The sequence below is a fragment of the Scyliorhinus canicula genome, chromosome 20, assembly GCF_902713615.1.
Source record: "Scyliorhinus canicula chromosome 20, sScyCan1.1, whole genome shotgun sequence".
Lineage (NCBI taxonomy): Eukaryota > Metazoa > Chordata > Chondrichthyes > Carcharhiniformes > Scyliorhinidae > Scyliorhinus > Scyliorhinus canicula.
The window spans coordinates 69,073,281-69,097,856 of record NC_052165.1 but is presented as its reverse complement, the minus strand read 5'-3'; the positions used below and the strand labels follow the sequence as shown (position 1 = coordinate 69,097,856).

The 24,576-nt window shown below is 44.7% G+C and overlaps 1 protein-coding gene and 1 long non-coding RNA gene across 3 annotated transcripts in view; one reads left to right on the top strand and one right to left on the bottom strand.

Annotated features, from left to right (window-relative positions):
- The window catches only part of LOC119954733 (A disintegrin and metalloproteinase with thrombospondin motifs 20-like), a 469,933-nt gene that overhangs the window by 39,345 nt on the left and 406,012 nt on the right, over window positions 1-24,576 (bottom strand). Inside the window, exons 30-31 of the mRNA XM_038780255.1 lie at window positions 11,195-11,368; window positions 3,096-3,266 (exon numbers count right to left, since the gene is read on the bottom strand). Of these exons, the coding sequence (XP_038636183.1) occupies window positions 3,096-3,266; window positions 11,195-11,368 (345 nt within the window). The remainder of the gene's footprint in view (window positions 1-3,095; window positions 3,267-11,194; window positions 11,369-24,576) is intronic.
- The window catches only part of LOC119954734, a 117,911-nt gene that overhangs the window by 2,569 nt on the left and 90,766 nt on the right, over window positions 1-24,576 (top strand). The gene's annotated exons all lie outside the window — the stretch shown is intronic.

The window sequence follows — 24,576 nt, the reverse complement described above, 5'->3', positions numbered from 1 at the left end:
GGAGGAACATCTGTGGGGAAAGATAACCTGTGCACTGCAGTTGGGAGTGATCATCAAGGAATGAAATGAAAATCGCTTATTGTCACAAGTAGGCTTCAAATGAAGCTACTGCGAAGAGACTCTAGTCGCCACATTCCGGCGCCTGTTCGGGAAGGCTGGTACGGGAATTGAACCTGCGCTGCTAGCCTTGGTCTGCTTCGCAAGCCAGCTAGAATTGCAAAACAATAATTCTCAACTGCACTGTGAAGTGAAACACAATTAATATGTTAGGCATTATTGTGAGAGCAGGTACTGTGACACTGCCTATCCATTTAGGCCAAAGAAGGTAAAGTATTCTGGATCACTTTCAGAGAGAAAATTAGAAAGCAGAGAAGTTATGTAAAACTTGGATAGAGCCTTGGGGAGACTACACTTGGCATAGTTCTGGTCTCCATATTATAGAAAGATATAGAGCGAGATTCTCTGTTTGGGAGACTATGGGTGGGATTCACCGTCGGCCGATGCCGAAATCGCGAAACGCGATTGGGCGGAGAACAGCCTTCCACCCAAATTGCCAAAATTGGGCAAGGCGCTGGTTTGACACCAAATCGGGATCCTCTGGCACCCCAAACCATGATGTAAACGAAACGCTTGCCGCAGACCGTTTAAACACCGTTAGCATATAATTAGCGGGCCTGACTCTCTATCCTCCGGGGCCTCCGCGATTCACCGCCTCCGATGGGCCAAGTTCCCGACGGCGTGGCACACTTGTGGTCTCAGCGGTCGGAAACCCGGCGTCAGGAACTTGGTCGGGAGCTGTGCTGCTGGCCGGGATGGGGGCGGGGGGTGCGGGCTTCCGAGAAGGCTGGGGAGACTGGTGAGGCATGGCGAGGAGGTGGCCGGCAGGGGGGGGGGCAGTGTATTCAGCAGGTCGGGTCCGTGCACGGCCAGCACCATGTTTTACGGCGCATGACCGCTGCACGTTGTCACCGTGTGCATGCACGACCATGGACCTGGCCATTCTCCAGCCCTTTTTGTCATGGGAGCCAGGGGTTTTACACGGTGCAGCTGCTAGCCCCTCACCGCTGGATCGGTGTGGGTTCGGTGCCGATTTTTGCATCATACAATGTCATAGTTTCCACGCCGGCGTCAGCATTTAGCCTCGAAATCGGTGAATCCAGCCCTATGTTCTCCTACGGGAGGTGAATTGCAACCAGTTTAGTAACTCATGGGAGTGCAAACCGGCAAGCAATTCAGTGTTCCTTGCCATGCACATTTATTCATGGCGTGGAACATGAGGGATTCCTCAAGGAATCCTACAATCGAGTCATCTTTTGAGTGAGTGGCCCGATAGCGATGTCCCATGGCCGGCCAATGCCCCCCCCCCCCTCCCCCCACCACAAATCCTGCTGTATCAGAGCGTTTGGAGGTTTGGGCGGAGAGATGGCAGATGAAGTTTAATCCAGACAAATGTGAGGTAATGCATTTTATAAGGTCTAATACAGGTAGAGAATATACAGTGAATGGTAGAACCCTCAAGAGTATTGACAGTCAGAGAGACCTAGGTGTACAGGTCCACAGGTCACTGAAAGGGGCAACACAGTGGAGAAGGTAGTCAAGAAGGCATACGGCATACTTGCCTTCATTGGCCGGGGCATTGAGTATAAAAATTGGCAAGTCATATTGCAGCTGTATAGAACCTTAGTTAGGCCACACTTGGAGTACAGTGTTTAATTCTGGTTGCCATACTACCAGCAGATGTGGAGGCTTTGGAGAGGGTGCAGAAGAGATTTATCAGGATGTTGCCTGGTATGAGGTTGAATAAACTTGGTTTATTCTCACTGGAACGACGGAGGTTGAGGGGTGACCTGATAGAGGTCTACAAAATTATGAGGGGCATAGAACGAGTGGATAGTCAGAGGCTTTTCCCCAGGGTAGAGAGGTCAATTACTAGGGGACATAGGTTTAAGGTGTGAGGGGCAAGGTTTAGAGGAGATGTATGAGATAAGTTTTTTACACAGAGGGTAGTGGGTGCCTGGAACTCGCTGCCGGAAGAGGTGGTAGAAGCAGGGATGATAGTGACATTTAAGGGACGTCTTGAAAAATACATGAATAGGATGAGAATAGAGGGATACGGATCCCGGAAGTGTAGAAGATTTTAGTTTACAGGGGCAGCATGGTCGGTGCAGGCTTGGAGGGCCGAAGGGCCTGTTCCTGTGCTGTACTTTTCTTTGTTCTTTGTTCTAAATCAGCCCTGACCCTGTTTGGGAGGGGCTCACGTTAGTCAGGGGATCCCTGGGTGGGTGGGGTGTGGCTCTCCCTATTACAGGGGTCCCTGGGGTGGTCTCCCTATTTCTAGGGGTCCTGGGGTAGAGGGGGGGAATTCCCCTATTACAGGGGTTCTGGGGGTGGGATAGGTTGGTAGAGGGGGGTGTTGGCAGGCACCCCTTGGCCCACCACGAGGTCCACCACGCCAGAGCCATGCTGGTGGAGACCACAAGTGATCCGTAGCCATGTGATTCCCGGCCCAGGGGACCGAAGAATCACAGAGGGTCTGAGCATTAAGACCCATTTGCTTTCATTCACATGCTCCCACTGGTGCACAATTCCGGGGATTGGAGCGTCAGATTCAGGTTGGTGCCTGCGGGGCCAATTTTGCCACATGCCCGATTCCGGTCCATTGGGGAGGCCAGTTAATTGTTAACCACATTGCCGTGGGTCTTGAGTCACACATAGGCCGGACCAGGTAAGCACAGCTGATTTCCTTTCCTAAGGTCATCACTGAGCCAGATGTCTTCTCAGCTGATGAGGTGGGATTTGAATCTGTGTCTCCAGCATATTAGCCTGGGTCTCTGGATTAGTACTATTGCGACCGTCTCCATAGAAATATGATTATGTCAAAGCGAATCGCTTTGGATGTTTTAAAGGGTGCTCTGTTAGTGCAAGTTGTTGTTGACCAAAGGTATTACTCTGTGACCACCACTGAATTTCAGAGGTTCGGGTTGCAATCATGACAACTCGAAGAAACCTGAACTACATATTTATGGATGGAAAATGTTAAAAATGTCACCAAAAAAATCATAATTTTCAAGAGCGGGATTCTGAATAATCATTACCTGTGACCATTCCCCTGTTATCCAGATGTATTCACAAGGCGCAATGATGCAGCTTTGCACAGAACGAGGTCTTGTTGAATGGTTGCAGTAATTTGCTTCCAGTTGCTTCTGGATATGATTGACACATAGCACCTTCCGATTTTGCACACCTTGACCACATGGTGCAGAGCACTAGAAGCAGCAACCAAAACACATGTAAGCACAAATGTGGGATTTCTTAACAGTTTTTGCAGACACAATGTTGAGTACAGAACCACATAAAACTTCAAGGACATGTGAAGCCTGGATTGAATTGATAATGGATACGTAGAAAATAGGAGCAGAAGGAGGCCTTTTGGCCCTTCGAGCCTGCTCCGCCATTTATCACGATCATGGCTGATGATCCAGCTAATCCTGCTTTCTCCCCATAACCTTTAATCCCAGTCGCCCTGAGTGCTATATCTAGCTGCCTCTTGAATATATTCAATGTTTTAGCATCAACTACTTCCTATGGTAATGAATTCCACAGGCTCACCACTCTTTTGGTGAAGAAATGTTTCCTCACCTCCAATAAAATGGTTTATCCTGAATCCTCAGGCTGTGACCCCTGGTTCTGGACCCACCCACCATCGGGAACATCTTCTCTGCATCGACTCTGTCTAGTCTTGCTAGAATTTTATAAGTCTCCATGAGATGCTCCCATTCTTCTGAACTCCAGCGAGAACAACCCTAATCTAGTCCATTCTCTCCTCTTATGACAGTCCTGTCATCCCTGGAATCAGTCTGTAAATCTTCGCTACACTCCCTCGAGAGCAAAGGAGACCAAAATTGCATATAACTTTCTAGGTGTAGCCTCACCAAGGCCCTGTATAATTGCAGCAACACATCCCTACTCCTGTACTTGAAACCTCTCGCGATGAAGGCCAACATACCATTAGCCTTCTTTACCGCCTGCTGCACCTGCATGCTTACCTTCAGCGACTGGTGCACAAGGACACCCAGGACCCACTGCCAATTTACAACCGTTCAGGTAGTAATCTGCCTTCCTGTTTTTGCTTCCAAAGTGAATAACCTCACATTTATCCAAATTATACTGCATCTGCCATTGATTTTCCCACTCGCCCAACCTGTCCGGATCACGCTGTAGAATTTCTGCATCCTCGTCACAATTCACCCTCCCACCCACTTGTATCATCTGCAAACTTTGAGATATTACATTTTGTTCCCTCATCCAAATCACTAATATATATTGTGAATAGCTGGGGTCCCTGCACTGATCCCTGTAGCACCCCACTAGTTACTCAGTGCCAATTTAAAATGCCCCCCTCCCTCCGCTGCAAGAGACAGCCAACAGCTGATGTACCTAAAAGAAGCCCTTCCCGTAGACATAAGGTGCTTCTGGTGGGTTAATGGGCTAAGAGTGGGGCGGTACAGTGGTGAACACTGCTGCCTCACAGTGCCAAGATCCCAGGATCAATTGCAGTCTTGGTTCAGTGTCTGTGAGGTGTTTGCACTTTCTCCCCGAGTCTGCGTGGGTTTCCTCTGGGTAGTACAAAGCTAGAAATATGCAGTCTCAGAGCTGGTGTGAAAATATGGTGAGAGCTCATTCTTGGTTCAAATATGACATCAAGTTTGCAAGATTTTTAAAAATAAATTTAAAGTGTCCAATTCAGTTTTTTCCAATTAAGGGGCAATTTAGCACGGCCAATCCACCTACCCTGCACATCTTTGGGTTGTGAGGGCGAGACCCACGCAGACACGGGGAGAATGTGCAAACTCCACACAGACAGTAACCAGGGCTGGGATCAAACCCGGGTCCTCGGTGGCTTGAGACAGCTGTGCTAACCATTGCACCACTGTGCCCTCCATCAAGTTTGCAAGCTGAGTGGTTTAGTGCAAGACTGTTGCCAGAGCGAAGGATGAAGTTGCTAGCTATCGACTGGAGTGGGTACCAAAAACATTGCCTTCAGTCCCCCAGTATTTACTAAGAGACAAATATTCCAGACAGATAATAATATGGCTCTGTTCCTTAAACCATTTTTAATTTATGTTCAATTTTGTGCAGTACTCATTGTGAAATGTACGACAAAATTTGGGATTTTTTTAAACTCAGATTCAAGCATACCCTGTTGAAGGTTGGAGCTTATTGCTCCATAGCATAGAATGCATACAGTGTACTTTTCGGACAAGTACACTGCCTAATATTCCTACCATCTGCAGCATATTTACCCAGTTTGTATAAAATGACATGTAAAGTGGGATACTAATAGGCTGAACGCTAAACTCCCTTGCATATTCTTTCTGTCAAAGCTCACTTTACCCAACAGTTTTCCTTCGTAGTTCGACATCTAAACCTGTGGCACAGTAATTCACATTAACAGTTAAAGTTGCACTGCAACTGAGTGAGCACAGTGACTCTACCTACAATGGACCACAAATGTAAAACTACATTATTATACCAGCTGGCTGTCTTCAGATCTAATTGCACTTAGTAAGTCATCTGGGGCATGGACAACATTTCCAACAGTCCTATTAATACTACCCATCTGAGAAAAAAAAAATCCCTTTCATTAGGTTTCAAAGATGCTGGAAAAGATTTGAATTACAAACTACTACATTCAATCTGCAAACACGTACTTATTGCATCTGATGCACTACTCAATGCACTCATCATTTTAAATTAACAAGCCTGCAGAAACATTCAGGGCTCAATTGGTCTTATCTTAATTAAAAAATTGAATTGCAGCCCATATGGTTTTCACCACAATGTAAACTGGAGTCCACTGTGGTTTTTTGAGTAGAATGTTGAAATAACCAATGTATGGCCTATGCTCTGTTGCTCCGCTGCATAATGGAACAGTCAACCCACGATACAGGCATGGGTAGGCTGTTTACAGACAGTGGATTTTGTACAGAGATAGAAATAAATGTGGAATTAAAGAGATGACCACGTCACTTGCAAGACACCCAGATTGTTTTCTTGTGTTATATTCAATAAAGAACATACTATATATCAAAGGGGAAAGGCCAGTTAATAACAGGCGGAAGAGGTCATGCATGTATCACCTCACTATCGTTGAATATCACAATGTAGTTGACAGAATGAATTACTTTTGTTTTGATTGCAAAGATATATCTAGTCCATTCAGCCTGTCCTGTTATTTAGATACTCTTTCAAGATCTGCGCTGACAATTTTTCATCTTCTTCTCATCACAAACTCAGATCTCTATACTCCCTACTGCATCAGGAATCTCTCTAAAATGTACCATTCTTCGATTAAACCAGCACTCACTGTGCTGGGTGACGTACTCCTCCACACATTGACAAGTTTACCTATTAAGTTAAGGAATGGGATATCTCAAAAGCCAGTATCAATATAGAGTGATGAAATCTCCAGAATAGCTGATTTGTCATCCTCCAGTCCAACAGCAATATTTCTACAATCAAGTAGGATTCAAAAGGTTTACTTTTTTTCACAGTTTAGGATGGATTCTACAGCATCCGGTGACTGAGTAGCATTATGTTCTGCTAATTCTTTTGGAAAAGCCTCCTTTTCCATGGTTAATAATTCAACTTGACCTTTTGTCAGCCCAGCATCCTTAACTCTGATTCTTCATTCTTCTTTTCTATTTTTACAATGAAGCTAATTATGTTATGTTAACTAGTTTCCAACTGTTTCCATACTCACACATCTACTAATTCCCCTTCTTCATGTCCTGGAACTACATTAAGCAATATTTTTCTTTTGTTGGACTCGAAATATTGAGTTGTAGAAAGTGTTCTTGGATGCATTTTACAACACATTCCCAACGTTAACCACATAAATTACCTTTAACCTGATTGATGGAGGGACAGTTCAAGTCACTCCATGCCATGCCCCTGTTATTCCTACATGTGTCTCTGATCTTGGTGAGAATCCTCCGGCCGTTGGGATTCTCTGTTCCCTCTGGCAGCTCTCCTCTACCTGCGGGTTTCCCAGTGGCTGAGAGAATGCCATCTGCAGCGAACGGTCCGCCCCCGAGAAACACACGTCTGGGGGAATCGGTGAATCCCGTTTCTTATCTTCCATTTCATCTTCACTATTTACTGGTCTGTAATGCACACCCAGAATTGTACCATTTGCTTTCCTATTTCCAATGCTATTAATCAGGATCCTGTATTAATGTAACTACCTACAGACATAATCATGTACACAGACATATACTCATGTTCTAGCTAAGTGTAGAATCATTTAGTAACTCCACCTCTGTTTTCCTGTTTTCCTCTCTCCTGAAAATGTTGTTATAAACTGGCATATTAAGGTCACAGATCATCTTTGTCATAGTTACTATAACTTGTCTTCATTAGTGCTTCAAATTCTCTAACAATTGTTTTTAAATGCTTTGAACATTGAATGTGCCCGCCCCCACTAACATATTCTGAATGCTTGGCAATTATTAACTAACTGATTTCTGACGTGACCTTTGATTGGTTATGGAAAATAGAACACACGCCAGAATCTTAGAACTCCGATGAGTGTTATCAAATCGAGTCATTATAGAAAGCAATCAGCAAAGGATATATACCATGTAACTAGTACAAGTTCAACAGCATCATGCTGAAAATACTATATAATGCTCTAGTCATGCTGTTCATTGAGCACAACATTCATAGAATTTACAGTGCAGGAGGCCATTCGACCCATCGAGTCTGCACCGGCCCTTGGAAAGAGCACCCTATCCAGGCTCAGACCTCCACCCTATCGCCATAACCCAGTAACCCCACCCAACCTTTTTTGGACATTAAGGGTGTGGTAGGCTATATTAGGGGTATCACGGTACCTAGGTGGGATGTACCTTATTCTGTACTATGAGTGGTAGAACCTGCCTGCTGGTTCCGCCCAGCAGGCGGAGCATAAGAGTCTGTGTTTCACCCACAGCAGTCATACTGTACCGGAGCTGCTGGGGTAACTACTTGTTCATTAAAGCCTTCAATTGGACTACAATCTCGCTTCAGTAGTGATTGATCGTGCATCAATGGGCAATTTAGCATTGTCAATCCACCTAACCTGCACATTTTTGGACTGTGGGAAGAAACTAGAGCACCCGGAGGAAACCCACTCATTTACGGGGAGAACGTGCAGACTCCGCACAGACAGTGACTCAAGCTGGGAATTGAACCTGGGACCCTGGAGCTGTGAAGCAACTGTGCTAACCACTGTGCTACTGTGCTGCCCCTATTCTGCTTGCCAGGCTACAAGTGAAATATTAAGTCTTGGAAATGATGAAAAGAATTCCCAGAGGTTTACTCCCAGGACTAAAGGATTGAGGGACTTGAAAGGTTATCGAGATACGGCACGTTCAACATCTTCTAGATCACTATTTTAGACCATATTAGAAATGCAAACCAACTGGACTGTAATGTTTTGGGGTCTTTCTGCAGAAAGGACCTGATTCATAAAGAAGTGTGACTGAAAAATACATTCTTATAACTTAAAAAGTACCGCGATGTAAGGTACAGGCGCCGGAATGTGGGGACTAGGGGCTTTTCACAGTAATTTCATTGAAACCTACTTGTGACAATAAGCGATTATATAGTTAAAATGCGAAATGGAATTTACTTTCCCTATTGACAAAATAACTAGCAATTTGTTTGCTTATCTAGGTAATTGCAAAATACCTCAGAAATACTGGCCCTGATACATAAGGGGAGGAGAGGACGAAGCAGATTGAAGTTGTAGAGGCTTCAGCCAGTCAGGCTTACAGACTTCCGCAAGAAGGTTGTAGCCAGAGAATATATATTCAAGATCCAGCTTGGGAGGAGGAGATGACGTTGAAGAGATAGCAGGTGGACACAGAGATTGTGGGAGTGAAATAGAAGAATTTGTGGGTCGTAGTAGGGAGCCTTTTGACTGCGGGAGCCTTGGACCATGATGGAGGGAATGGCTGAGCACAAGATGGGTTGTCGGTTTGCTTGGAGGGGGAATGGGAGGAGGATGCGCCCCTGCTCTGCTTGGCCCACAAGCTAGAAAGACACAACTGCTGGTCCCTGCCATTATTGCTTCCCTTCAGTTGCCAGGTTTTCCTAACCATGGTAAAGCTTGGTCCACAGCCATTCATTGTAAATGTCTGTCAAATGTACGGCATGCAGCCTTGTTAACATACATGACTAAATAACTGACCTGCTTTTTGAGAGCAGGTTAGTTTCCTGACCCCACCCAAACCACTTTCTCCACCCCCAATTCCAACAAAAGATATGTCTGCTAAAACTGGCAGTGTGCATTTTCAGGATGGGATGAGGTTTCATTTCAGGTTTTTAATGTTTTAACCTTACCCACCTGCTCCTGTCCCACCCATGGTGAGGGTTAACATTCCTTTAATTGACTTGGAAAATCTTTTGATCCCTGCCTACCTGTTTGGAGGTGGATAGGTAGGTTACAAGGGCACAGTCAGGCTTAATGCAGACAACTGTGAAAACTTTAAGACTGCCCAAAATGTCAGAAATGTTGGAGGAACACATCTGTGAAGTCCAATAAGACGATGCGCTGAAGTGAAGAATTATAGCACGTCCTTTATTTGGTATCATTCTATGAAGATAAATTGTACTAATTGAACTAAGTTAATTTGACCACAACCTTTGCTCTGTATGTTCAGCTACTCTGACATAAAACAGTTTAAGGATTCATATCAATCTTCTTCTCAAGCATTTGCCTTCAGGGATATTGATGTGAAATACATATCCAGTCCAGATCACAAGAGAATTTTCCTGTTTTAATCTTAAATTCTGCTATAATACAAATAGAGAGGGCATTGCAAAACAAAGTAAGATTCTCAGAACATCTGAAGAGCCATAGACTCCCTACAGTGCAGAAGGAGGCAATTTGACCCATCGGGTCTGCACCGACCCTCTGAAAGAGCACCCTACCTAGGCCCACTCCCCTGCACTTTCCCCATAACTACACCTAACCTTTGGACACTGAGAGGCAATTTATCATCGCCAATCCACCTAATGTGGACATCTTTGATGTGGAGATGCCGGTGTTGGACTGGGGTGAGCACAGTAAGAAGTCTTACAAAACCAGATTAAAGTCCAACAGGCTTGTTTCGAATCACTAGCTTTCGGAGCACTGCTCCTTCCTCATATGATTGATTCAGGTTGTAAGACTTCTTACTGTGGACATCTTTGGACTGTGGGAGAAAACTGGAGCACCCGGAGGAAACCCACACAGACATGGGAAGGTGTGATCTCCACATAGTCAATCGAGGTCAGAATCAAACGCGGGTCCCTGATGTGGTGAGGCAGCAGTGCTAACCACTGTGCCACCGTGTCGAATGAGTGATGCGCGATCAATAACCACAGAAACGAAGGAGTAGTCCGAATTGAAGACTTTAATCTACAAGATGTTTCCCCAGCAGCTTGAGTACAAAAAGAACGATGGCTGCTGGTAAACATGGGTTCTTATACCCCGCCTCATTGGGCGGAGCTACCTTCATCTTGACCAATGAGAAAGCAACACTTGGGCCAATGAGCAGCGAGCCTTCTCGACCAATAGCAGCTCACACTCCCAGGTACAGTAGTACCTCTAGTCATACTATCACAATGAGTAACATAACGAAACAGAAGAAAGTACCTAAGCAGACCAGATAGAATTGGTTTTGCAAATATGGGCAGAGTTTTAGAAGGATTGATGGCAAAATACTTATTCACCCAAAGAACTAAATCCTAGAACGAAAATCTTAGTAAGCATTTTGGATGTTCAAAATTGATAGGACTGAAATATAGTCAAAAAAGCAAAGAGCAGGAATATAACTTATTATAAAAAATGCAAAGACAATGCAGTAACATGTCGCTGACTCTGTATAAATGAATGAAACAGCCATGCTACAGGGTTAAAGTTCTCATCATGAAAAAAAGGGAACATTTAAACAATACTGTCTGGATTTCTGGAGACACAGTTTGCGGCTTCCTTTCGAGTTCCCAAGCATATCTGGTTTGGCATCTGGTCAAATAACTGTAGGCACTATTTATGCCGGAACATGCAAACATTTATTTGAAGTCCTTACTCTAGAGGAAGCCCCATAAAAGAAGCCCCTCTGTCATTTTTGACGTTAACTTTTTCATCTTATCAGGCCATACTTACGTCTTCCCATTCATCTGCGAGCCAGTCATAGCGCAGACAGTCAGGCAGCCGGCACTGCTGTGTGCTGGCTGGGCGAGAGAATGGATCGCACGTCTCTTCAATTATTCGACCTACGCCCTTCAGCCGGCAGAACACTTCCCTTTGCTGAAATCCTACTCCACAGGTCACTGAACACTAGCACCAAAAAAAAGGGACAGAGAGGAACAAAGGTGAAGGTAAAGAATGCATTAGATAACAATGTTAAAATGACCAATTTATATATCCGTCTCATATATTTGTTTTTTTCGAGTCATTAGAAATGCCTTCTAAGACAGAAATTGGAGGCACGTTTAGCAATAATTAATGGACTGCCTGTGTGACTGACTTTGTTTGATATACTTAAGTGATCTGAGACTTCACTTACAGAGCAAATGGTGTATGAATTGTCGATTAAGAGTGAGACAGAAGTTTTTGTAAAAACTTGACAGAGCAATTACTTCGCCATCAGACTTGCATTCCATGAGAAATCCAACCACAAAATAAAGAGCAGCTGTTGAGTTCAGTCAGGCCATACTCCAGATATTTTACATGGGGAAGCACCTCTCTAACAGCTGCATCCAAACGGAATAGGCTGCTGAAATGTCCCCATTTTAAGGCATGATCATAAAACTGTTTTATTAGGCACGGTTGATGCACAATGATCTAAGTGTTCACTTAATTCAGATGGCTTTTTAAATTGGTTTGTTTCTTTGTACTTTTGTATCTTCAGATTTACTTCATTATCATTTAAGTATCTCCATTGAGTATCCCCAAATGTGTGATAAAAAAGAGACTTGTATTTATTGATCTCACAAACTCAGGACATCTCAAAGCTCTACAGCCAAAGAAGTACTTCTGAAGCATCAATCAACATGTGGGAGTTTCTCAGCAGAACTGCTCTGACAAAAGATCTGAAACTTTCTGTTTCTGCCCCCAAAGATGCTGCCTGGTCTGCAGAGTATTTCTAGCACTTTTCAGATTGCCAGCAGCTGTAGTATTTTGTCTGTGGTATTGGTACTTTTTTCTGAAGTGCACTCACTGTTGGGATGAACTTTACACTGGGGGAGGGGTCCCCACAACCCCCACCTGCCCCGGTATAAAAGCTGTTGCTAAGCCTGCCTCCAGTATAGCCAGTTTACCCTGCAGACATTCCTCGGCCATTGGGCTAATAGCGTGAGGCAAGACTTCAATCCATATTGGGAGGAAGTCCCACCTCTAAGAGCTGTTGGCCAATCAAGTGGTTACTAGCTGTTGTAACCCCCATAGAATCATAGAATTTACAGTGCAAAAGGAGGCCATTCGGACCATCGAGTCTGCACCGGCTCTTGGAAAGAGCACCCTACCCAAGGTCAACACCTCCACCCTATCCCCATAACCCAGTAACCCAGTAGCCCCACCCAACACTAAGGGCAATTTTGGACACTAAGGGCAATTTATCATGGCCAATCCACCTAACCTGCACATCTTTGTGACTGTGGGAGGAAACCGGAGCAGCCGGAGGAAACCCACGCACACACGGGGAGGGTGAGCAGACTCCGCACAGACAGTGACCCAAGCCGGAATTGAACCTGGGACCCTGGAGCTGTGAAGCGATTGTGATATCCACAATGCTACCGTGCTGCCCTAAAAACCTAAAAATTAGGGTTAGGGTTAGGGTTACAGTTCATGAGCGTCCATGAGGACGATCCAATCGATAACCCCTTGTGGCTTATTGAATACGAGCTCCCCGGCTGAGAGGCGGAGGCCCAATGGCGGGGCTTTTTAATTGCCTGAGATAAAAGCCGGCCCAGAAAGGAGCTGGAATCTTCAGCTGACCATTAGCCTATCAGGTCTTGGGCATGCTTAATGCTTGGTGACTGCCTCCCCTTGCGATTAGTAAACTCCCAGCGGTGGTGGGAGAAGACCCATAAGTGGTCATTAATTGGTTACTTGAGGGACTCAATTGGCCCTCATGGAGCTGACAGTCCAGCTCCTCGCCCGCCAGTGGTAAAATTGCAGGGGGGCAGGTGGGCAGGTACTGAGGATGGCACAATTGTGGCACCCCACCGCTGCCTGCCATTTCCACCCCCAGGACTCCATAAAATTTGGCCTGTGAAAATGTGGGAAGTGCAACAGTTAATGTGTACACAGCATGATCCCACAAATTGCACTATGGCCAGACGATCTCAGTTAGTGATGTTGGTTGAGCTATAACTGTTGGCCTGGACACTGGTGAGAATTTTCCAGCTCTTTGTCAAAACATTGTCATAGGCTTCTTTACAGTCCCTTGAAATGACAGACAGGGCCACGGCCTTGTAGTTTCCTCCAAATGATGGCACCTCCAACACTGCAGCCCTCCCTCAGCTTTGTAGCAGTTTAGTTTTTGTGCTCAAATCTCTGTGGTGGGACCAGAGGCTAACCCACCAAGCCACGATTGACCTCTCAAATCCAGCTTCAGTGATGCAGCACATCTATACTGCAATAGACATTTCATTGCAAATTAAGACAGATATTTAACGCAGTGTCACTCATTGTTGCTACCACGTTTTAAATTTTGTGGTTAATTCTTGGCAATCGACTTTAAAAAAAGGCAAATAGGTAGGAGTGAATTTTCAGAGAAAAAAAATCAAAATTAATTGGGGCTTCATGTTACAAATCATAAAGAATTATTCAGTAAATTGAAGTTAAAGGGGAATACCATCCACATTTTAAGTATAAATAAGCATGTAAGTACTATTTAACTTACACTGTAATTATAAAACTAGACATAAAATTAATCATGTAATTGATTAATTTATTAGTCTTTGGAAGAATGCATCCTTAGAGAATAGTGGCAATGCAAAATAAATTCTAACTAATTTTAAAAAGAAAGAGCTTGATAAGCAGAACGACTTGGCAGAGTAATTGAATGTGTTACCCTCTCAAATCTGGGATTCAAGTTTGAATCCAACACAAACTCGTGAGAAAACAGTCTTGTTTCTCTGTTGACTGGACATTGAACTTAATATGGCACCTTAAAACCTACCATTGACCAAGCTTTGGGCAGCACGGTAGCATGGTGGTTAGCATAAATGCTTCACAGCTCCAGAGTCCCAGGTTCGATTCCCGGCTGGGTCACTGTCTGTGCGGAGTCTGCACGTCCTCCCCGTGTGTGCGTGGGTTTCCTCCGGGTGCTCCGGTTTCCTCCCACAGTCCAAAGATGTGCGGGTTAGGTGGATTGGCCATGCTAAATTGCCCGTAGTGTCCTAAAAAGTAAGGTTAAGGGGGGGTTGTTGGGTTACGGGTATAGGGTGGATACGTGGGTTTGAGTAGGGTGATCATGGCTCGGCACAACATCGAGGGCCGAAGGGCCTGTTCTGTGCTGTACTGTTCTATGTTCTATGTTCTTTTGGTCACCTGTCATAATATTTCTCTCGGTGGCTTGGTGAGAAGTTTTGTCTGACAGCTCTCCAGTGATGCAACCTGGGATGTTTTACCATGGCGAAATGTTACGGAGTTACACTGGTAGGTCTGCAGGCAGAGTGGCCATTTACAATTGCAGGGGTGGCCTTCCCGATGCCTACCTACCCTCCCTGACCTGTCTGTATTTTATGCAGGACAGGCAGAGCCTCGGGCAGCCAACCTGCCCTCGTCCCAATTGAGGACCTTAAGTGGCCAGTCAAGGGTCACCCTGCCTGCCTACAATTCTGAGACTGGTGGGAGGAGGTCAAGGATGGGACAGGGGAAGCCCTGCAAGTTACCCTGCTTGGGCCAGAAAGGTGGGGATGTGGGTGGGCGCCTCCCTTTTTGGCCCCCTTTCCTGATCGGGGGGTTGCCAAGGTGCTCCATACACCTCCTGGCCTTTCCAACTCGTTACAAGTTAGCCAGGAAGGACCTAAAGGGAGAGTTAAGAAGAGCGGGGAGAGGACACAAAAAGTCGTTGGCGGATAGGATCAAGGAAAACCCTAAGGCTTTTTATAGATATATCAGGAACAAAAAAATGACTAGAGTAAGATTAGGGCCAATCAAGGATAGTAGTGGAAAGTTGTCTGTGGAATCAGAGGAGATAGGGGAAGCGTTATTTTTTGTCAGTGTTTACACTGGAGAAAGACAATGTTGTCGAGGAGAATACTCAGGTATAGTCGACCAGGCTAGATGGGATTGAGGTTCAAAAGGAGGAGGTGTTAGCAATTTGGAAAGTGTGAAAATAGTTAAGTCCCCTGGGCCAGATGGGATTTATCCTAGGATTCTCTGGGAAGCCAGGGAGGAGATTGCAGAGCCTTTGTCTTTGATCTTTATGTCGTCTTTGTCGACAGGAATAGTGCCGGAAGACTGGAGGATAGCAAATGTTGTCCCCTTGTTCGAGAAGGGGAGTAGAGACAACCCTGGTAATTATAGACCTGTGAGCCTTACTTCGGTTGTGGGTAAAATGTTGGAAAAGGTTATAAGAGATAGGGTTTATAATCATCTTGAAAAGAACAAGTTGATTAGCGATACTCAACACGGTTTTGTGAAGGGTAGGTCATGCCTCACAAACCTTATTGAGTTTTTTGAGAAGGTGATCAAACAGGTGGATGAGGGTAAAGTGGTTGATGTGGTGTATATGGATTTCAGTAAGTCGTTTGATAAGGTTCCCCACGGTAGGCTATTGCAGAAAATACGGAAGTATGGGATTGAAGGTGATTTAGCGGTTTGGATCAGTAATTGGCTAGCTGAAAGAAGACAGAGGGTGGTGGTTGATGGCAAATGTTCATCCTGGAGTTCAGTTACTAGTGGTGTACCACAAGGATCTGTTTTGGGGCCACTGCTGTTTGTCATTTTTAGAAATGACCTGGAAGAGGGTGTAGAAGGATGGGTTAGTAAATTTGCAGATGACACGAAGGTCGGTGGAGTTGTGGATGGTGCTGAAGGATGTTATAGGTTACAGTGGGACATAGATAAGCTGCAGAGCTGGGCTGAGAGGTGGCAGATGGAGTTTAATGCGGAAAAGTGTGAGGTGGTTCACTTTGGAAGGAGTAACAGGAATGCAGAGTACTGGGCTAATGGCAAGATTCTTGGTAGTGTAGATGAACAGAGAGATCTTGGCATCCAGGTACATAAATCCCTGAAAGTTGCCACCCAGGTTAATAGGGCTGTTAAGAAGGCATATGGTGTGCTAGCGTTTATCAGTAGGGGGATTGAGTTTCGGAGCCACGAGGTCATGCTGCAGCTGTACAAAACTCTGGTGCGGCCGCACCTGGAGTACTGCGTGCAGTTCTGGTCACCACATTATAAAAAGGATGTGGAAGCTTTGGAAAGGGTTCAGAGGAGATTTACTAGGATGTTGCCTGGTATGGAGGGAAGGTCTTACGAGGAAAGGCTCAGGGACTTGAGGTTGTTTTCGTTAGAGAGGAGAAGGCTGAGAGGTGACTTAATAGAGACATATAAGATAGTCAGAGGGTTAGATAGGGTGGACAGTGAGAGTCTTTTTCCTCGGATGGTGATGACCAACACGAGGGGACATAGCTTTAAATTGAGGGGTGGTAGATATAGGCCAGATGTCAGAGGCAGTTTCTTTACTCAGAGTAGTAGGGGTGTGGAACGCCCTGCCTGCAACAGTAGTAGACTTGCCAAATTTAAGGGCATTTAAGTGGTGACTGGATAGACATATGGATGAAAATGGAATAGTGTAGGTCAGATAGGCTTCAGGTGGTTTCACGGGTCGGCGCAACATCGAGGGCCGAAGGGCCCGTACTGCACTGTAATGTTCTATGTTCTATGTCCCCATTATGGAAGCCATGTACATAGCTGACACTTAGATTAGGGGGATGTATGTAGGCTGAACTGAGACTACTACTCCCAGTGGCAGTAATGGGACTACACTGCTACCTGCTAATTAGATTGGCTGGCATCTCTCTATATTGGGACTGGCTCCTAAGTTACAGAGTCCTGCCACAACACTTACATTCAAAATAGATTCTTAAAATATAAATACAACAATTAGGAAATTTTCCACAACTCTTTACAGCTATAGTATACAACTTCAGTCTTTTTAGTTTCTGTGTAAGATCTAGAGGTGATAATCAAAACCTTTTCAAGAAGAGTGTACTTATACAGTTTGACTGTCAGAATGATGACACTATTCTATGATTATAGATTAAAGTCAAAACAAAATTCATTAAGATTTTGGACATTGCATTTTGATGGAAATGTTGAATAGCTGTTGTACTCTGAAAAAAGAACCTGTTTTACTCTTTCTTGCCATAAAATGTAACATATACCTCCTTAGCTTTCATTTGCTGTCTTGCTAATTGTTAGGAAAACAAAAGTAGTTTTAAGTGATTTATGTTTGTATTGGTAAAGATTGGAAATAGTTTTAAGTGTGATTAATTGAATGTTTCTGTGCCCATAAGGATAAAACCTACAGTTTGATTCATGCTAGACAAAGGTGTTTGCATGTGTGAGTATTGGTTAAGTTGCAACTGTGATTCTACTAGGCTTAGAGAGATCTATGCCTTGAAGAATAAATAAACCAGTGGTGGTTGCTTAGCAACTGGGGCCTTTTAAAGGTAGAGAAGTTTTAAAGTTTTAGTTTAGCTAATACGATGGCATTTGGAGGTAGGTAGTGAGAGAGAAGGCAGTCATCAAAGCTGTGCTAGAAGTAGTCGGTTTGGAAGGCTCGGGAGGGAACATCTCTCTCAGCTTTTCTAGAAGAAAAACCATGCCATGGAGTAATGGTTAAGAAAACAACTTTAGAGATCTGAAGAGCGTCTAGTGAAGGAAACTAGAGAAATTAAGATAAGTGTCCTGGAGAGAGACCAAGGTATAGTTCAGAAGAATTCAAGGAAGAATAAACAATGTAGTCTGTTAAGGAAACCAATTGCAGTAACCAGACTTAAAGTGGGACAGAAATCTTCAAAGGTAAACCAAATGTCTGATGCCATTTTAATACAGTCTGGGAATCAAGTGTTAAAACAATTGTGAGCAGTTTTCACAGCAGTCAAGACAAAGTAATTCTAAAGGGGTTGGTGTAAAGTCCTGGACTGGATTCGCTCTTAAAAGTGGAGTGGAAGCTTGTGTCATTTGGAAAAACTGGTCTGAATTTCACAATGTAAACCGTTAAGGGAAAGTGTACTTGTGAGAGAAGATTTTAAAGTGTGTTTTTCAGAGTGGAGTTTGGAAAAGCTCACATGAAAATCATCTGGGGGGATTTTGAGGAAGCATAACAAACATTGGCTTCGGGTTCAGGGTGGAGAGTGCATTTGCCCACAGTCATCTTGTTGCTTAAAAGGGACTTTGTGTTAATGAGGCCATTGTAGATTAAGATGTACTTTATACTTCATGTTAATCCTAAAACTTTTGTGTAATTGTTACATTAAGGGGGATTAAAGGCATATTGTATCATAATCCAAATGTTTCATGCATGATAAATGTTTTTTCCTTGTTGTTAAAACTAATTAGTGATCCTGTGACGTTGTTCCTCCATGTTATGTTTTTAAAATAAAAGTTACGTTTTTTTGAGCCAGAGTTACATTCTGGGATCTTCCCATCCAGTTATAATAGCATTCATCACTGGGAATGATTAACCCTTACCATTAATGTTATTGATGAAAAATGCTCTCCAATCTATCCGCGTTCTCAATTCCAATGCCTGGTTATGTTTAATACAATTGCAGCTACTCAATGTGACATGGAGCTTAAATTAAATCTCTAACAATGGTGTTGTGAAGGTAGCAATGGAGATGTAATGTCATGTGTCCGTGGGGCCCTGTTCTGATTTTTAATTCGTGGATCTGTACATGCCATGGGGAGAATGTGGCAACTTGATTTTTCACTGTCAATCTGGGTGGCTCACATGGAAATTCGGGATTGTATATCATTAGTACCAAGAGATCATGTTCTACCCACCATTAAGTTTGAACCCTTTTACAAAAATCTTCTTTCTTGATTGCCTTGTAGTTAAATAGCAATTGTATAGGTAGAAAGACTCAATTGTGGATATAGAATCTCAGATGGGTTATGCTTAAAAATTGAGCTGGAATTTATTTGAAACATTCCAAACTCACCTGCTATTTCATTAGTATAATGCAGAAGGATTATGCAGCAATAAATACAGATCTTCAGCATGTCTTTCCTATTTATTTGGGCTCTACCTCTGACAAATTCCACAATAAAACTTCCAGCATTTTTAGATTTTTTTATTCATTCATGGAGCCGAGATTTATTGCCCATCCCTAATTACTCTTGAGGGGGGTCAGTTAAGAATCAACCACATTGCTGTGGGTCTGGAGTCGTATGTGGGCCAGACCAGGTAAGGAGGACAAACTTCCTTCCCTAAAGGACATTAGTGAACCAGATGGGTTTTATGACAATCGACAATCATCATGGTTATCACTAGGTTTTTAATTCCAGATTTTTATTGAATTCAAATTTCACCATCTGCAGTGGCGGGAATTGAACCTGGGACACCCGTGGCAGTACTCTGGGTTTCTGGATTACTATCCAGTGACAATACCGCTACTCCACCGCCTCCCCGATATCACTATTGATACCCCAGAGATTCGGGCCCATCATCTATTGCTACCTCTCTTGTCAATTAGAATGAAGATATTTTATAAAGAGCTGTAATCTCAATGCTGAAAAGGGCATTGCAAAGCCACTATTTTTAAATGGTCAATTTTAATCCATTTCTTTTGACATTGAATTCAGGAGGATCAATGCTGAGAGATATGTTGAAATGTGGAATTGATCAATAAAAAGGGGGAAAATGGTCTCTGTCTATTGCCTTGTTCTAATTGCAATGTAATAAACAGACAGCAAGCAAGCTTCAGTAATTGCTCCAGTTCACATTCTATAGATATATCGCACAGCAGCATATAGTGATGTGATTTTCCTTAAATAAAAAGTCTGCACTCTACTTAAAATGAATTACACAAAATGCATTCTCAAGAGATTAAGCAGGGTGGAATTGCTGTGCTTCGAACAGTGCAAAATATTTTGGTTATTTGGTTCTTATAGAGATTTATGATTTTAATAATGCAGGACACAAAACAATTTTTGACACAGATGTTGGCAGCATGCCTGTTCTCAGTAAACATGAGCTCGGTGTTTTTACAATGGGCCTTGCTACTTCACAATTGGATTTATATATTTTGCTTTTCTTTGCGTGGTCTGACAACAGGTTTTTTTTTAATCAAAAGCACTAACTGGCCCAATTTCTCCCGCCAGATGCTGCTGTAAATGAAGGGAAATTCCACCATTTTAAAACATTTTCGTAAAACAATCAAAAAAAAGAAACAATTCTGATACTTCCCAACATAAAGTTTGAATTAGACATTTGTATAATTCATATTAGTGTAGCTGCACTTTTACAAATATATTATCCATTAAGTTGTCTCCTTGGCTCCAATTCGATTGTATGGTAAAAGTTCCCTGCACAATCCAGAAAGAAGATGCTTCTTCTTTCAAGGGCAGCAGGTAGCATGGTGGTTAGCATAAATGCTTCACAGCTCCAGGGTCCCAGGTTTGATTCCCAGCTGGGTCACTGTCTGTGCGGAGTCTGCACGTCCTCCCCGTGTGTGCGTGGGTTTCCTCCGGGTGCTCCGGTTTCCTCCCACAGTCCAAAGATGTGCGGGTTAGGTGGATTGGCCATGCTAAATTGCCCGTAGTGTCCTAAAAAGTAAGGTTAGGGGGGGGGGGGGGTTTGTTGGGTTACGGGTATAGGATGGATACGTGGGTTTGAGTAGGGTGATCATGGCTCGGCACAACATCGAGGGCCGAAGGGCCTGTTCTGTGCTGTACTGTTCTATGTTCTATATTCTATTTAGTGGAATGTGTCAGAGGAATATACAGGTGTGTTCTGCGTCCTCTCTCCACCCAAAGTAAATGGCCCGGAAACTGTGAGTCAAGCACTGGTCTCACACCATTCATACCATTTCTCAGAGTTTCTGCTGGTCTCTAGCCCAAGTTGTAGCGCCACATTATTGTTAATTCCACAGAATTCAAAGTTCTCCTTCAACGTTCAACACTTCTCTGAGGTGCCGAGTTGACAGGCACACTGTCTGTTCAGACTGTTCCGGTGACAGGTCTCATCTGAAACATCTTTATCTCGGAGGCTGGAAGATCACCTTGTGCACTTCAGGATTTTTGAATAAATCTGACCATTTTCTTTTCAAAGATTTCAATTTGAAATATGGGCCGGGATTCTCCCCTACCCGGAGGGGAGGGGGGGGGGGGGGGGGGGGTCGGAGTGTCGGAGTGCCGTGAACCACTCCGGTGTCGGGTCGCCCCAAAGATGCAGAATTCTCCGCACCTTTAGGGGCTAGGCCCACGCTGGAGTGGTTTCCACTCCGACGGCTGGCGTGAAAGGACTTCGCCGGCCGGTGTACGTCCGCGCATGCCCCCGAGCGTCAGCGGCTGCTGATGTCATACCGGCGCATGCGCAGGGGAGGGGGTCTCTTCCCAGCCCGCCATGGTGAAGGCCATGGCGGGGGTGGAAGAAAAAGAGTGCCCTCACGGCACAGGCCCGCCTGCCGATCGGTGGGCCCCGATCACGGGTCAGGCCATCGTGGGGGCACCACCCGGGGTCAGATCGCCCCGCGCCCCCTCCAGGACCCCGGAGCCCGCCTGTGCCGCCAATCCCGCCAGTACCAGAGGTGGTTTAAACCACACCGTTGGGAAAGGCCTGTCAGCGGCGGGACTTCGGCCCATCGCAGGCTGGAGAATCGCCGCGGGGGCCCCACCGAACGGCACGGGGGGGGGCCCGCTGACCGGCGTGGCGCAATTCCTGCCCCTGCTGAATCTCGGGGGGCGGAGAATTTGGGACACGGCGGGGGTGGGATTGACGCCGGCCCCGGATGATTCTCCGACCCCCCGATTCCGCCCAAGGATTCACTTCAAGTTCCACTGACCTAAACAAAATCCTCTCTTCAAACGAGCAGTGCTTCTGCAGTAATGCAGCATTAAATACAAACTGCAGAATTAGCAAAAATAGATTATCTGCACTTGATTAGCTCCCATGCACAGAGAGAAGGAGTATGCATTGTCCATCAAGGCCTTCTCTGACTGGTGGGCACTGCAGGGAATAGAGGTTGGGATTTAACCATTTTGGGTGGGTTTAGCAGGGTGTTTCTTGGCGCTGCCTCTCTATCAAACATGCCTCTGGTTTTATCTTTAGCCTCAGCGAGGCTCGTCAGTGCAGGAAGAGATCGGATGCTATTTTTAAATGCCGCCCTGATCTTGAGAACCGCCTTGGCATCCCCACCATGATCTCTGGACCCCCCCCCCAATCGCCCCAACCTAACTGTTCGGGGGTCCACTAGCCCCACCACATAAGAGCAGGACACACCCGGGCCCGATCCCTGACATGGACAACCTGACACCTGGGCACATTGGTACTACCACCTGGCAGTGCCACCTGGGTACCCTGGCTGTTCCAGGCTGGCCAAAGTGCCCGGGTGGCAGCAGGAGTAGCAGGATACCACCCTGCCCAGAACCCAACCACCCGGGGGGCCTCTGATGTCCTGGGAGATCCCTCCCCAGGTGCTGTTATGCCTGGTCCATATTTTTGTGGACCAGTACTAACTGGCGCCATGGTAAAGTCTCCCATGCACGGGTGTTTGTTCCGGACCTCGGGAGTATTGGGCCCCAACATATTTTAGCAAGCCAAACTGCTAAATCCCGATCGTGGCCAGCGAGGGCGAGATTAGGATTAGATGTTAGTAAATCTCGAGGGAAGCCTCATCACGTCACTGATTCGGGCTCGACGAGGCCTTTGATCGAGTCCAGAGTTTCTAATGGACACATTCAGTTACATTAGTTTCATAAGTTTCCTTTTGGTTCTATTGAAATTTGGACTTTACATTTTTTTTATTTTATTATTTGTGGCCCCTTAAAATAAACAAACACACATTAGATTCACTGGGGCAACCTTTATGGATCAATTACGAAGATGCAATTCAGCAAGAGCCCACCTTGGCTTTTGGTCGAAGTGTGGATACATTTTCAACTAGTTCAAGCCAAAGGACTCAGAGTTAAACAATTTGCGTGAACTTCACCCCCTCCATCCAAGAAAGAAATGGGTCCTGAATCTCGGATTAATGACATGTTCAATCTTCACGACTGAAATATTTTTAAGGGGAGGGGGGGTGACCATACAATCTACACACACTTTATCGTCATGATTTAACCAACATTCTCGTGAAAGATGATCACATCTAATGTGTCGAATATTCACGATTTTAGCTGTTCTCCCTTCAAATGCAATAAAATGTTCATCATAAGTGTTTTTTTTTTAAGTAGACATGTATTTACGAGTATTGCATGGGGCATACCAAAATTGAAATGGGAATGGATTGAATTAGAGCGATTATGATCCAAGATCAGGACGGGAAAAAAACAGCGGTGGTTTCTGGGGAGTTTGTTTTTACAAGTGTTGGTTTCAGGGGAACCAACTCAACTGATTAGAATCTTTCTGGAAAATTAAAAAATCCTGCGCTTAATCTTGTTAAGCAGTTCATAAAAGGCTGGGTCAGCTTCATTATTTAGTACTTAAAGGTAGAATCCAGAACAGCTGGTACTGATCCAAGAGGCTCAGGAGGTTAGTAGATGTGCCCATCATCAACACCCCTCAACTGAAGATGACATTTATGGTTCAAAAGTATTTCAGACTACAAGACTGAATAGTGTTTGTATCTAACCAAACTGTACTTTGTATACAATATTTTTTCCCAGGGAGTTGGAAGCAGTGCTATAGATTTGGTACATAATTCCCAAACTGCATCATTACCAAACCTGTATTATATATATGAAATTCTCTATCACCATATATATTATATATGACATTCTCCGTGACCAAGCATTCTCGGACGTTACCACTGACCAGAAACTGAACTGGACTAGCCCTTTAAATACTGTGGCTACCAGAGCAGGTTAAAGGCTAGGAATCTTGCGACGAGTAACGCACCTCCTCACACCCCAAAAGCCTGTCCACTGTCTAAAAAGCACCAGTCAGGAGTGTGATCAACGTGCCTTTAGGAGTAGTCCAACGACATTCAAGAAACTCAACATCATCCAGGACAAAGCAGCCCACTGATTACTACCCCTTCCACAAACATTTAATCCCTCCACCACTGATGAACAGTGTCAGCCGTGTGTACCATCTACAAGATGTACTCCTGGAAGTATCCAACGTTTCGTAGACAGCACCCTCAAAACCTACAAACATTTAGAAGGGCAGGAGCAGTAGATGCATGGAAACACCACCACCTGGAAGTTCCCTCTTCAATCACTCACCATCCTGACTTGGAAATATATCTTCGTTACTTCACTGTTTCTGGATCAAAATGCTGGAATTCCCTTCCTAACAGCACCGTGGGTGTACCTACACCACATGGACTGTAGCGGTTCAAGAAGGCAGCTCCCCACCA